Here is a 15,333-nt window from a genome sequence, read left to right as displayed (position 1 = left end):
TAATAGTGACAAAGTAAAAGTGTGAACGAAATAACTACGACAACTGAAATCTACCGTCAAACTCAAGGTTTATTTGTAAACACAGTAATGGGGGGAGCAGGAAAAGGGACTGAGCTGGACCCAAGGAAAGAAACAATAAGTATACAAAAACACACCCCTAAGCTAGACTAGCCTACTTTAACAACAGCTAACTAACTAACCAAAAATACAGTGGGTGGTCCGCCCAGTTCTAACTAGTGTATTTAACAAAGTCTACCTACAGGTAGTGTATGCCCATGGGTGACTTGTCTTGGTTTCCCCTTTTCCCACCAGCAAACAAACACCAAAAACAATACTCACAGGGGATGGATGACAAAGTGCTAATGGAGGTGCTCAAACAAAAGAGAGGTTAATACACAAAGAGAGTGTGAAACAGAGAGACCTACAGACATGGCATTTACAGAGAGATTGAGCTCTAGAGCAAACTACTGACAGGGTTTTTAAACCAAGGGAAAGGAACTGTGATTGGGTAGGAAACAGGAGGAGGTGTGTCTTCTGATTGGTGACTGATTGGGGAGTGATGATTTTCACCTGTGAGGGGAGAAGGAGAGAAAAGAAACACACACACAGGATACACACACAGGATACTTGTATCCGTAGCACAGAGCAAGGGGAACAACTACTCCAAGTTTCAGAGCGAGTGACGTTTGAAACGCTATTAGCGCTGAGCCCGTAACTAGCTAGCCATTTCACATCGGTTACACCAGCCTAATCTCGGGAGTTGATAGCGAAGAGCTGCTGGCAAAACGCACAAAAGTGCTGTTTGAATGAATGCTTACGAGCCTGCTGCTGCCTACCACCGCTAAGTCAAACTGCTCTATCAAATCATAGACTTAATTATAACATAATAACACACAGAAATACGAGCCCTAGGTCATTAATATGGTCGAATCTGGAAACTAACATCTCGACAACAAGGCGTTTATTCTTTCACTGAAATACGGAACCGTTCCGTATTTTATCTAACGGGTGGCATCCATCAGTCTAAATATTACTGTTACATTACACAACCTTCAATGTTCTGTCATAATTACGTAAAATTCTGGCAAATTAGGCGGCCCAAACTGTTGCATATACACTGACTCTGCGTGCAATGAACGCAAGAGAAGTGACACAATTTCACCTGGTTAATATTGCCTGCTAACCTGGATTTCTTTTAGCTAAGGTTTAAAAATATATACTTCTGTGTATTGATTTTAAGAAAGGCATTGATGTTTATATTAGGTACACATTGGAGCAACGATGCGCACCGCATCGATTATATGCAACGCAGGACACGCTAGATAAACTAGTAATATCATCAACCATGTGTAGTTAACTAGTGATTATGATTGATTGATTGATTGTTTTCTTATTAGATAAGTTTAATGCTAGCTAGCAACTTACCTTGGCTTACTGCAAGGCAGGCTCCTCGTGGAGTGCAATGTAATCAGGTGGTTAGAGCGTTGGACTAGTTAACTGTAAGGTTGCAAGATTGAATCCCCGAGCTGAACGAGGCAGTTAACCCACCGTTCCTAGGCCATCATTGAAAATAAGAATGTGTTCTTACCTGACTTGCCTAGTTAAATAAAGATTAAATAAAGGTGTAAAAATACAAAAGGTGTAAAAATACAGATTTCCGATTATTATGAAAACTTGAAATCGTCCCTAATTAATCGACGATTCCGATTAATCGGTCAACCTCTACTAGAAACGCACAATCCCTCCATCAGTGCTCAGACTGTCCGCAATAGGCTGAGAGAGGCTGGACTGAGGGCTTGTAGGCTTGTTGTAAGGCAGGTCCTCACCAGACATCACCGGCAACAATGGGCACAAACCCACCGTCGCTGGACCAGACAGGACTGGCAAAAAGTGCTTTCCCCTGACAAGTTGTGGTTTTGTCTCATCAGGGGTGATGGTCGTATACACATTTATCGTCGAAGGAATGAGTTACGTCTGTACTCTGTACTCTGGAGCGGGATCGAGGTGGGGGGTCCGTCATGGTCTGGGGCGGTGTGTCACAGCATCATCGGACTGAGCTTGTTGTCATTGCAGGCAATCTCAAAGCTGTGCGATACAGGGAAGACATCTTCCTCCCTCATGTGGTACCCTTCCTGCAGGCTCATCCTGACATGACTCCCCCTCATGACAACGCCACCAGCCATACTGCTCGTTCTGTATGTGATTCCCTGCAAGACAGGAATGTCAGTGTTCTGCCATGGCCAGCAAAGAGCCCGGATCTCAATCCCATTGAGCATGACTGGGACCTGTTGGATTTGAGGGTGAGGGCTAGGGCCATCCCCCCCAGAAATGTCCGGGAACTTGCAGGTGCCTTAGTGGAAGAGTGGGGTAACATCTCACAGCAAGAACTGGCAAATCTGGTGCCACCCATGAGCAGGAGATGCACTGCAGTACTTAATGCAGCTGGTGGCCACTGTTACTCCCCTTTGTTCAGGGACACATTATTCCATTTCTGTTAGTCACATGTCTGTGGAACTTGTTCAGTTTGTCTCAGTTTTTGAATCTTGATATGTTCATACAAATACTTACACGTTTGCTGAAAATAAACCCAGTTGACAGTGAGAGGACGTTTATTTTTGTTGTTGAGTTTACACAGTTTTCTGATGCTGCCGGTGACATGCGGGGTTGACCTGTTAAATATATATAAATATAATAATAATATATGCCATTTAGCTGACGCTTTTATCCAAAGCGACTTACAGTCATGTGTGCATACATTCTACGTATGGGTGGTCCCGGGAATCGAACCCACTACCCTGGCGTTACAAGCGCCATGCTCTACCAACTGAGCCACTGATTTAGTGCCCAGCTGGTTAAGAATGTGATATTGTTTACCGGTTGAAAGTACAGTGATATGTCTTTGCTGGTCCTGTTGGTTTGATACATCAATGACCCTGGTACAATATATTAGCCATCCATTTGTTTTTGGTGGACATGTATATAGATATTGTCTGTGTGGTCAGTTCTGTTGCAGAATTGGTAACTTGTTAAAAAATATTTGTTAAAATTGAAGGACTTTAAGCAAGTAAAATGGATTCCAGAAACATTTGTGAAAACTCACCGAATTCCCTTTGGGAATCTTAGGAAACTTACCTCGGGCTCCATTCATCAAAGGACATTTGTTTTGAGGCCGTCCAATAGGAACTCCTTGGCCGAGGTAAACAAAAATCTGCACTGTTGTTGATATCAGGCATGCCAAAACTGTCAGTCATGTAGAAGTACCAAGCGACAGAGTCTTCCCTGTAATAAAGAAAGCAGAAGATGCAAAAGCTTCCCAATGTCCGCCAAATGCCCCAACTTGCAATTCCAGATCTCTGCTAGACAAAGTGGTCGAGTTAGAACTTTTACTCCTATCATCCAGGGCTGAAATTGGTTGTGTAATGGAAACATGGGCACATGACAACATTCCAGATAAGTCCCTAAACGTAGAGGGTTTTCAGGTGTTCATGTAGGTCAAAAATCCTAGCCTAAATATGACTGGAGGAGTAGTGGCCATATGTGGACTATAGTCCCCAGGTTAAGATACGCACTGACCTTGAACGAGATGAGTTTGAGTGTTTCTGGATCCAGTTGTGCTCAGAGCGGGTTCCCAGATCAATTCCAACAATTGTTGTTGGAACACTTTACTATCCTCCATGGGCTTATTGAGAATACACTGCAACAGCAAGCGATGAACTATCTCATTAACACCATTAACTCTGTGAAGCTGAAATCGCCTGAAGTAGGTATTGTCTTATGTGGGGATTTCAATCATCTACCTACTAAGGCCCTAACCCTGTCCCTTAACTCCCAGGCCGATCTAAAACAGGTTGTCAAACATAAGACCCGTGGAGACGCCATGATTGATCTGATCAGCACCCCTACTGTGTTGGCCCCGTTGGGCTCAAGTGGCCACCAGTGTCTGCAACTCACTCCCACCAGTGTACCTCAACATGGGAAGGAAATGCAATACAGAGTAGGGCTACGGGTTGTTTGAGAGAAAGGAGGCCCTAGCCTGGTGTCTGGCCATCACTGACTGGTCAGCTGTCTACAATGAGGAGAACATGGATGAAAAGTTGTAGATCTTTAACGCCAACATACAAATGGCCCTTGATGTACAGTGGGGCAAAAAGTTATTTAGTCAGCCACCAATTGTGCAAGTTCTCCCACTTAAAAAGATGAGAGAGGCCTGTAATTTATCATAGGTACACTTCAACTATGACAGACAAAATGAGAAAAAAAAAATATCCGAAAATCACATTGTAGGATTTGTAATGAATTTATTTGCAAATTATAGTGGAAAATAAGTATTTGGTCACCTACAAACAAGCAAGATTTCTGGCTATCACAGACCTGTAACTACTTCTTTAAGAGGCTCCTCTGTCCTCCACTCGTTACCTGTATTAATGGCACCTGTTTCAACCTGTTATCAGTATAAAAAACACCTGTCCACAACCTCAAACAGTCACACTCCAAACTCCACTATGGCCAAGACCAAAGAGCTGTCAAAGGACACCAGAAACTAAATTGTAGACCTGTATGTCCATTCAAAACCATTTAAAAAAAAACATCCCGGGACGACGGAACAACTAAAAGTGTCCATCAAGAAATGGCAAAAATATTTAATAGTTGGGGGGGGGGGACTGAGAAATAGAAAAAAGTGAGAAACTCCATTCAAAATCTTATCCGAGGGGCAATGAAAAACTATTACACTAATTAAATTAAATCAATTTAACAAGAATAACCCAAACGAGTGGTGGGACTTCATCAATAAAGAGCTTGGTTGTTAAAAATAATTTAGAGGGATGATACAGATTGACGATGTGGAAACTGGCAATGTTGCCGAGGTCTTGAAAAACTTAATTGCTGAAGCATGGACAGGAAATACATCCTTCACTGTTTTTGCTCTTCCTAGGCCTGTCGGGGAAGGAGAACTATGCAACATTGGACAAGTGAAACAAGCTCTTTCAAGACTCAGTCCTAAGAAAGCATGTGGTCCAGATGGTTACTCTAGGAAAGCATGTGGTCCAGATGGTTACTCTGGGAAAGCATGTGGTCCAGATGGTTACTCTGGGAAAGCATGTGGTCCAGATGGTTACTCTGGGAAAGCATGTGGTCCAGATGGTTACTCTAGGAAAGCATGTGGTCCAGATGGTTACTCTAGGAAAGCATGTGGTCCAGATGGTTACTCTAGGAAAGCATGTGGTCCAGATGGTTACTCTAGGAAAGCATGTGGTCCAGATGGTTACTCTAGGAAAGCATGTGGTCCAGATGGTTACTTTAGGAAAGCATGTGGTCCAGATGGTTACTCTAGGAATTTTCAGAAGTTCTAGCGCCAGTGGTCACTCACTTAGTTAACACCTCCTATCAACTGGGCTCTGTACCTACAGAGTGGAAGACCACTAACATCTGCCCCATTCCTATAGTTAACACCTCCTATCAACTGGGCTCTGTACCTACAGAGTGGAAGACCACTAACATCTGCCCCATTCCTATAGTTAACACCTCCTATCAACTGGGCTCTGTACCTACAGAGTGGAAGACCACTAACATCTGCCCCATTCCTATAGTTAACACCTCCTATCAACTGGGCTCTGTACCTACAGAGTGGAAGACCACTAACATCTGCCCCATTCCTATAGTTAACACCTCCTATCAACTGGGCTCTGTACCTACAGAGTGGAAGACCACTAACATCTGCCCCATTCCTATAGTTAACACCTCCTATCAACTGGGCTCTGTACCTACAGAGTGGAAGACCACTAACATCTGCCCCATTCCTAAGGTCTCCAGTCCTGGACAGAAAAATGATTGGAGACCAATCTCTCTGACATCCTTTCTAGGAAAAGTCCAGGAAAGACTCATTGTCAAGAAGCTCATACCAGTTGATCTTGAAGAATGCAAAAAAAACAGCATGCATACTTGCCTAAACACAGCACAACAAATGCACTGGTCAGAGCCTCACACACCTGGCTTACAGAGACAGACTCAAACCAACCCATAATGGTCCTGGTTCTGCTGTCGGACATGTCAAAGGCTTCTGGTCGTGTCGACCATGCTGATCTCCTCCAGCATCTGGCCAGTCTGTGTCTGTCCAGGGTTACTCACCGGTTTCACAGCTGCACAACAGGGAGAACACAGAGGGTGATAGCAAATGGAATGTACAGCTCATGGCCAGAGGTAACATCTGGGGTCCCAGAGGTCGTCTCGTCTTACCTCTTCCTGCTTCACATGTCCACTCTGAGAGAGTCATCTCTGAGGATACACTGGACACTGGCTATGCCAGCGACATTGGCCTGTTTTGTGCTTTAAGCTAGCAAACATTGAAAATGGAAGAGGAGGCTAAGAAACTGGATTTATGGATGACAGAGAACAACATGCTTCTTAATGGGAAGAAGTCTGTCGAATTAAGCATCTGCTTCTCAAAAAATCCTCCCCAACCGGCTCCACTAATACTGGGTGGACAGGCTGTTCCAGTTCTAACATGCACAAAATACCTTGGCTTCCACTTGGACAACCAACTTAGTGGGAACCAACATAGACCAGGCAGTGAAAAAGGCTTCAGGGCGTTTCCACTTCCTGACTGAAACGACAAGAAAAGTCTTTCCCGCTGATGACATCTACAGCACTCTGATCCCACCAGGAGTATGCCTGTGTGTTGCAGATGGACTGCACAAAGAAGCAGCAAGCTGCACTGGATAGGGTATAGAAAAGGGCAGAGAAGCAGCAAGCTGCACTGGATACAGAAAAGGGCAGAGAAGCAGCAAGCTGCACTGGATACAGAAAAGAAAAGCAAGCTGCACTGGAGAAAAGGGCAGAGCAAGCTGCACTGGATACAGAACAGGGCAGAAAGGGCAGAAAAGGGAAGCAGCAAGCTGCACTGGATACAGAAAAGGGCAGAGAAGCAGCAAGCTGCACTGGATACAGAAAAGGGCAGAGAAGCAGCAAGCTGCACTGGATACAGAAAAGGGCAGAGAAGCAGCAAGCTGCACTGGATACAGAAAAGGGCAGAGAGCAACAAGCACTGGATACAGAAAAGGGCAGAGAAGCAGCAAGCTGCACTGGATACAGAAAAGGGCAGAGAAGCAGCAAGCTGCACTGGATACAGAAAAGGGCAGAGAAGCAGCAAGCTGCACTGGATACAGAAAAGGGCAGAGAAGCAGCAAGCTGCACTGGATACAGAAAAGGGCAGAGAAGCAGCAAGCTGCACTGGATACAGAAAAGGGCAGAGAAGCAGCAAGCTGCACTGGATACAGAAAAGGGCAGAGAAGCAGCAAGCTGCACTGGATACAGAAAAGGGCAAGCAAGATAACAACAAAAACAGAGACATCAAGCTGCACTGGGTACAGAAAAGGGCAGAGAAGCAGCAAGCTGCACTGGATCTCAGAAAAGGGCAGAGAAGCAGCAAGCACTGGGCACAGAAAAGGGCAGAAAGGGCAGAGAAGCAGCAAGCTGCACTGGGTACAGAACAGGGCAGCAGCAAGCTGCACTGGGTACAGAACAGGGCAGAGAAGCAGCAAGCTGCACTGGATACAGAAAAGGGCAGAGAAGCAGCAAGCTGCACTGGGTACAGAAAAGGGCAGAGAAGCAGCAAGCTGCACTGGGTACAGAAAAGGGCAGAGAAGCAGCAAGCTGCACTGGGTACAGAAAAGGGCAGAGAAGCAGCAAGCTGCACTGGGTACAGAAAAGGGCAAAGAAGCAGCAAGCTGCACTGGGTACAGAAAAGGGCAGAGAAGCAGCAAGCTGCACTGGGTACAGAACAGGGCAGAGAAGCAGCAAGCTGCACTGGGTACAGAACAGGGCAGAGAAGCAGCAAGCTGCACTGGATACAGAAAAGGGCAGAGAAGCAGCAAGCTGCACTGGATACAGAAAAGGGCAGAGAAGCAGCAAGCTGCACTGAATACAGAAAAGGGCAGAGAAGCAGCAAGCTGCACTGGATACAGAAAAGGGCAGAGAAGCGGCAAGCTGCACTGGATACAGAAAAGGGCAGAGAAGCAACAAGCTGCACTGGGTACAGAAAAGGGCAGAGAAGCAGCAAGCTGCACTGGATACAGAAAAGGGCAGAGAAGCAGCAAGCTGCACTGGATACAGAAAAGGGCAGAGAAGCAGCAAGCTGCACTGGATACAGAAAAGGGCAGAGAAGCAGCAAGCTGCACTGGGTACAGAAAAGGGCAGAGAAGCAGCAAGCTGCACTGAATACAGAAGAGGGCAGAGAAGCAGCAAGCTGCACTGGGTACAGAAAAGGGCAGAGAAGCAGCAAGCTGCACTGGATACAGAAAAGGGCAGAGAAGCAGCAAGCTGCACTGGATAGGGTACAGAAGAGGGCAAGCAAGATAACAACAAAAACAGAGACATCCCACTGACCCTTCCACCACTAACATTCACTGATAGAGCAAGCAGAAGATTTGTCACTGACCAACCTGACCACCCCTCTACATGATCTCCTACCACAGAGAAGAGGAGACAGCACTGGCAGAGTCCTCCACAACCAGAGCCAACCGGTCCATCACTAATGCAAGGACAAATAGACAAACATTTTTACCACTGCCATCAGACTTTTAAACAACCAAATAGGACATTTTTTTAAATTAATGTAGTATACAGTGTTTTTTAAAGCTTTTGTCTAAATGTATCTGGTGACTGGTAAATGTCAGTCAGCTGGTGTTTACCTGTGGCCATGTCTCCCTCTGGTGTTGCCTATGGTAACATTTGTATTTATTTAATCTTTATTTAACTCGGCAAGTCAGTTAAGAACAAATTCTTATTTACAATGACGGTCTACCCCAGCCAAACCCTAAAACGGACACCGCTGGGCCAATTGTGTGCCGCCCTATGGGACTCCCAATCGTGGCCGGTTGTGATACAGCCTGGAATCGAGTCTGTACTGACGCCACTCGGGAGCCCATGATGCCATACACTTTGCGCTTCCATGTCTCCTAATCATATCCTGTAGTATGCTGTAGTTGCATGAGCAGTTTATGATGATGCTCATTTCTAGTTAGCAATTAAATTTTTGTTATGCCTTTCTTGAATTTCCTAACAAAAATTGTGTGTAGATGGGTAAAAAATATATAAATATTGAATCCATTTTGAAATCGGGCTGAATCACAACAAAATGTGGAATAAGTCAAGTGGTATGAATACTTTCTGAAGGCACTGTACATCCATTTTTACATGTTTGAAGATGAAGTATTGTAATTAAGGCTTGAAACATATTCAGAAATTAGTGAATCGGACAGCATTTTGGCACATTCTTACCACAGTTGTGTGAATAATTTGTCATCTTTACATATCTGGCACACCTGGCTCCTTTGGTTGTATATTCTACATCACTATGAACATTTTAAGATATTATTGGGCATGCTAAATGTATAATGTCATACAGGTATGATGATGCAGGGAGAAATCCAATAAGATGTCATTGAGCTGTATCTCTCAAATCCATAAACATAGGTGCCCCACTACATGAAATTCTATAGCTAAAGCTTCCAACATTTTGATACCAATGGCACAATATGGGCTATTTTTAAACAATAGTTGTAGCTGGTGCTTTCTAAGTTGTTTTTTTGTAATATATCATAGAGAAAAGTAAGTTAATTTCATGACCTTTCAGAACCGCTTGTCAAACAAAGATTAAAACATATCAGGGTTTACTTTTTAAAGCAATTTATACAGGTAATTCTGATATGTACCTTAAGAGGTCAAATGTCAAGGTTCTGTTGACCGGAACATTCCAAAAATGTGCCTGATTGATAGCTGTGAAGCTAAGCTAAGCTTTCCAAATCTATATGATTAAAGGGTATACGTGAGCAATAACATGTTGTATACAAACATAGTTTGTCATCACTAACCTCGAACCACCCATCGACCACCCACCCTCCCCGGTCAAGCCATCGGCCCCTTCCAGGCGGAGTGAAGATGATGATGATGACCTGAACAAGACCCTGGGGGTGCAGCTCTTCCAGCAGATCCTCCACCCACCGGCCCGTGGACCCCCAGAGAAACACCGGGCCTACAACGAGGAAGACTTTGAGTGTGAGCCACCAATGTTTACTTGTTAACCTTCATGTCTATTAAATCACTGTTTTATGTACCATAGAAAGGGTATCAGTTACCGTGTACAGCTTGACATCACATTCTGGTTGGAAGTAGCATTGAGTATGGGCCATGCCTGTCCATCAAAAATGTATCTTTCATCAGCTTTTGATGCCCATTACAAGACAGACAACGCTGCTCAACAAATATCATCTCAATGCAGACAAGGAAGTGTGTCACCAAATGACTACTTGACCAAACACGGTTTATTTCTCCTGTCTGCAGACCACCGCCACTCCTCCCACCACATCCACCACCCGCTGTCCAAACTACCCCCAGAAAGGAGGAAGAAGAAGAGCAAGAAGAAGGAAGCGGGATGGAGGAGAGGATCCGGGCCTGGCGGAGCACTCAACATAGAGGAGGACGAGGAAGAGGAGGACGCAGATGAGTCCTACAGCCAGAACGATGGAGAGGGGGGGCAGACCACCACACCCACACCTGATACTGACACGGACACACACAACGAGGTTGTGCAGGTAGAGTTGCAAGCTTATACTGGTTTACATTATATTATAGTGGTTTATAGTATACACTGTATTTGTTATAGTATATTAGTTTTATAGTATACACACTTACATACAGTACATACTGTACACACACACTCAGCTACTTTTTTTTATTTATTAGGTCGGCCTCTTCCTCATTGACCCCAATCTTTCCTCTCTGTAGTTCTTCGTGTCTGAGGATGACCCTGCCAGTGCCACTCCTGCCCCCGGGCACAGCAAGGGTGGCAGTGCCACCCTTACCAGACGCCTCACCATCGTACCTGAGACTGCCCTGGGTACCAACATGCCAGAGGATGCCACGGAGTAAGTGAGAAAGATGTACACAAACACACATAAACACATGGAGACCATGTGCTTGATGTATTTGATCCCATTTCACCTATTCTGCTCCAGCCACTACCAACAGCCCGTCCTCCCCAATTAAGGTGCCACCAACCTCCTGTGACACACACAAACTGATAAAGCAATGTACACACACATGCATATAGTTAAGTGTGTGCACAGAGAAACACACAGGCACAGTACTTTATCTGTCTGCCTGCCCGTCCATCCGTCTGTCTAATTCCTTGTACGTCATCATCGTTGTCCCAGTGAGCCAGTGGACTCAGTGTTGGCCCCCAACAAAGGGAGGAATGGTCTATCCTCTGGCCCCTCCCGGGAGTCCCACAACCCCTCCACACGGGGCTCCACACCTCCCTCCTCCTCCGCCTCCTCTTCCTCCTCCAGGACACCGCCCCCCGGCAGCCGCGGCTACGACCTGCAGGAGCGCCGGCGCTCGGGCAACATGACGGGCGGGCAGCAGGAGCGCCACCAGCGCCAGGCCACCGACGACAGCGAGGCCCAGATGCTGGGGTCCGCCGACCTGGATGGCATCAAGAGTGAGTTCTAATCAATGAGTCAGTCAGTCCACCAATCAATCAATAAATATAATTTTCCCGACCTAGAACCCCAAAGATCAAGCAGTACCACAGTGGCAAGGAACAACTATCTGGGAAGAGGAAAACTGTACAGGAACTATACTCAGAGGGGTAGGATTTTTGAAGCATAGAATTACATCATGCAATTTATAGAATTAAATAATTGCATTTCCATGACACGGGGCTGATTCACACTTTAACGTGACATAAAATATAATAATAATATAATATATATATATTATATTATTATATATATTATATATAATAATAGCAGCATGTCATGACTAAACTGTTTTCAGCATGATTTCATTAACTTCACAGGGGATTCATTTTAGTATTACTATGACATCATTGCAGCATTATTTCCATGACTTCACAGAGGATAAACTTTGATATTACGATGACATCATTGCAGCATTATTTCCATGACTACACAGAGGATAAACTTTGATATTACGATGACATCATTGCAGCATTATTTCCATGACTACACAGAGGATGAACTTTGATATTACGATGACATCATTGCAGCATTATTTCCATGACTACACAGAGGATGAACTTTGATATTACGGTGACATCATTGCAGCATTATTTCCATGACTACACAGAGGATGAACTTTGATATTACGGTGACATCATTGCAGCATTATTTCCATGACTACACAGAGGATGAACTTTGATATTACGGTGACATCATTGCAGCATTATTTCCATGACTACACAGAGGATGAACTTTGATATTACGGTGACATCATTGCAGCATTATTTCAATGACTTCACAGGGGATTCATTTTGATAATACTATGACATCATTGCAGAATTTCCAGGCCTACACGGGAGATTCATTTTGATATTACCGTGACATCATTGTAGCATTATTTCTAAGTCCCTCTCCTTGTTCGGGCGACATTCGGCGGTCGACGTCACCGGTCTTCAAGCCATCGCCGATCCACCTTTCATTTTCCATTGGTTTTGTCTGGTCTTCCCACACACCTGGTTTCAATTCCATCAATTACATGTTGTGTATTTAACCCTCCGTTCTCCACATGTCCTTGTCCGGTATTGTTTATTGTAAGTGCTTGTGCACGTTATGTCTGGGTCACTTACAATTGCATCTAAATCTTAAAGGGGGGTGAGAAGATTACTTAATCAGGAGGTGGGGGATCCGGAAGGTGGTGGTTGAGGGAGTTTTGTCCCATTGGATATATTGTTTTTGTTCACGGTGATTTTATTCATTCAACTGCGCCGTTGTAACACAGTCTTTTCTCTCCTGCGCCTGACTTCTCTACCGCCAGTACGCACGCTTTACAGAAGCCCTACAATACTATGTTTTTATAAGTAATGAGAATGGTTGTAATCAGGGAATGTTGTCGTTGTAATCGGGGAATGATTTTTGCTGAGAGCCAATGGGGTAACCAGGGTAACCATGGGTTGTTTTCCCCACAGGTGGGCAGGGTTTCTATTTAGTACTGACTGGGACTATACCTTTGATATTACTTTGACATCATAGCAGCATAATTTCAATGACTTCCCATGTGTAAGAATGCAAGAATGATGTCATAGTAAAATCTGAAGTTATATCACACCACTGTGTGGTCATAGAAGTTCTACAGTAGTATGATGTCACAAAAATGCCATGTTAATCTATAGGGTATTTGTCAGTAACTTTCATGGATAACCTATCCAAATGAAGTCGTCACTAGGAAGAAACAATGAAAGAATGTTCTTCAATAATGACTTGACTAAGACATATTTTTATATCTGCATTGTCCTTACCCTTATGGAAAGCTTTCAAAACCGTGATATTTCGACACAAAAAGCCCATTCTCCACAGTCAATTTGCATTTGTTATCTTAAATCTTGATCCTAATACGGAATTTATTGTTCTGTGTACAAGAAAACAAGGCCGTCCATCCCACGTGCTCAGTGTGTACCGTTGGAATGTGAACATTTTCAAAGAGCCCATAGCTGCCCACCACCACAGTTCTGTCCCCGTTATCCATTGTTTGTTTCATGTTCAGATAAAAGTCTGTGAGCGTGTGTGTGACGTGTGCCCATATGTCATTCTTTGGAAAACAATCATTCATTTTGGAAGCATGGTTTGGTGCTGTGTTTTGAAAGTCAAAAAACGTTGCGACTGCGCTTTTCTTTGAGTCAGAGGCAATTTCTTTGTGAGTATCCATGACATCATATCTAATTACATAATTATTATACTGTTATAACTTATAATAGAATATGCAAGTTTGTCATTCAGATCAACATGTTAAAAATATATGTCAATGGTTTGCTAACCATTAGCCATGAATTAGCCTCTACTTGAGCTATGTGAAGTGAGTGAAGAAATGATGGCTCGTTGATGATGGTGGGGTTAGTTCATTTGTTTTCTTTGGGCTTTAAAACCTTAGTCTCACAAAGATTCCCTGGGAAGCTTTCCTATTGCTATGCCAATCCTGAAATGTTATTTTCTAGAAAAGTACTCCTGTGGGAATATGAGTGTGTTCTCACCGTACTTGTTAAAACACACTGCAGGTGGCAATGACGTTATTCTGAAGTCTTTTGTGACGTCATTTGAATGAGGAGGTATTTTAGACATAATTTCAGCGACCACAAAAATACATATTGAACTGTTTTTAACCCGGTCAGATAACAACCGACATATGGTGTCTTTCCCAAATGTTTAGATGTTGTCATGGAAAAAATATGGCTGTACTCAACAAGGAGAAAATCAGTTTGGGACAAGAAAGTAACTTTCTCTTTATTTTTCTCTTTCCATCTCTCTTTCTCTCTGTCCCCATTGTTCCGTAGGTCACAGGTTCGAGGATGTGCCTGCGGTGCGCCGTCACCTGGTCAGGAAGAGCAACAAGGGTCAGGTGGTGCACATCGGCAAAGACCACAAGGAGCCTAGTGCCCACTGCTGCAAGTTGGACCGTACCCCACATGAGGTGGGTACCATGGAACAAGAGGGTAATGAGTTTAATGGGCAGTGATTTTGGCCCAATTCCATGTTTGGCTACCACTTCACCGGAATGGTCTATCATAGACATTGCTGTATGCTATTACATTTAATTTGCCCTCCACTGGTGTAGGCCAGTGGTGTTACTGCTGGTTATAAGTAGCAGGCAGTGATGTGAGTAGCACATGTCAAGTGGTTTTTATGATGGAGAGTTTGGGTTAAGAAGTCAATGTCTCACCTGTACATTAACTCCCTGCTTTGGTACTTAAGTCAGTCAGGGAAAGGTGAGACGTTAAAAATGAACTCAGGAACGCCTTTCACATGCCACAAGAAAAAGAGGAGAGGTAACACGACACAAGGGGCTCTAGGAAGTAAGCGAGGGAGTTAAGTTTGTTGTATTAGGGTAGCCAGGTAAACATAACTCTCGTGTGGGTGTGTGTGAGAGTGAACGTAAATCAATGGACAGACCATTTCACATGCGCTCTCTTGTTGAGCCAGTAACTGTGTGTTAGTGTGTGTAAGGTAAGCCTGCCCTATTAGATTTGTCAGTATCTCTGCTTCTCACTCACCCAGCCAGTGCTTGAGTATCGGTCCTCCTCGCATTCGGACAGAATGGTTCGCTTGGAGTTCGTGGGTCGTATGGCACGGCACCAGAAGGTAGGGTCGTTTTGAACCAGTACAACCTGGTTTTAGCCCGGGTAACATTGGATTTACTGTGTTAGCCTTCAGATTGGTTTGGAGTGCAGTTAATTGCCTTCTAACACCACACATATACAGCATGGTGTGTTTGTTGACACTTGATGCACCTGCGTGATATTGTTGCTGGGAGCTTAGTCTGGTT

General features: G+C 44.3%; 1 protein-coding gene across 5 annotated transcripts in view; it reads left to right on the top strand.

The window, feature by feature from the left end:
- Window positions 1–15,333, top strand: part of LOC118401645 (anion exchange protein 2-like) — an 80,431-nt gene that overhangs the window by 18,986 nt on the left and 46,112 nt on the right. For 3 of the 5 annotated variants that reach the window (XM_052477294.1, XM_052477293.1, XM_052477295.1), the window contains 6 exons: window positions 9,909–10,053; window positions 10,339–10,589; window positions 10,783–10,922; window positions 11,211–11,497; window positions 14,345–14,481; window positions 15,066–15,149. In XM_052477294.1, the coding sequence (XP_052333254.1) occupies window positions 9,909–10,053; window positions 10,339–10,589; window positions 10,783–10,922; window positions 11,211–11,497; window positions 14,345–14,481; window positions 15,066–15,149 (1,044 nt within the window). The remainder of the gene's footprint in view (window positions 1–9,908; window positions 10,054–10,338; window positions 10,590–10,782; window positions 10,923–11,210; window positions 11,498–14,344; window positions 14,482–15,065; window positions 15,150–15,333) is intronic. The other 2 variants (XM_052477296.1, XM_052477297.1) reach the window with 1 other exon arrangement.

Source organism: Oncorhynchus keta, chromosome 23 (genome assembly GCF_023373465.1).
Source record: "Oncorhynchus keta strain PuntledgeMale-10-30-2019 chromosome 23, Oket_V2, whole genome shotgun sequence".
Lineage (NCBI taxonomy): Eukaryota > Metazoa > Chordata > Actinopteri > Salmoniformes > Salmonidae > Oncorhynchus > Oncorhynchus keta.
The sequence above is the reverse complement of the archived record's forward strand: the minus strand, read 5'-3'. Positions and strand labels throughout refer to the sequence as shown.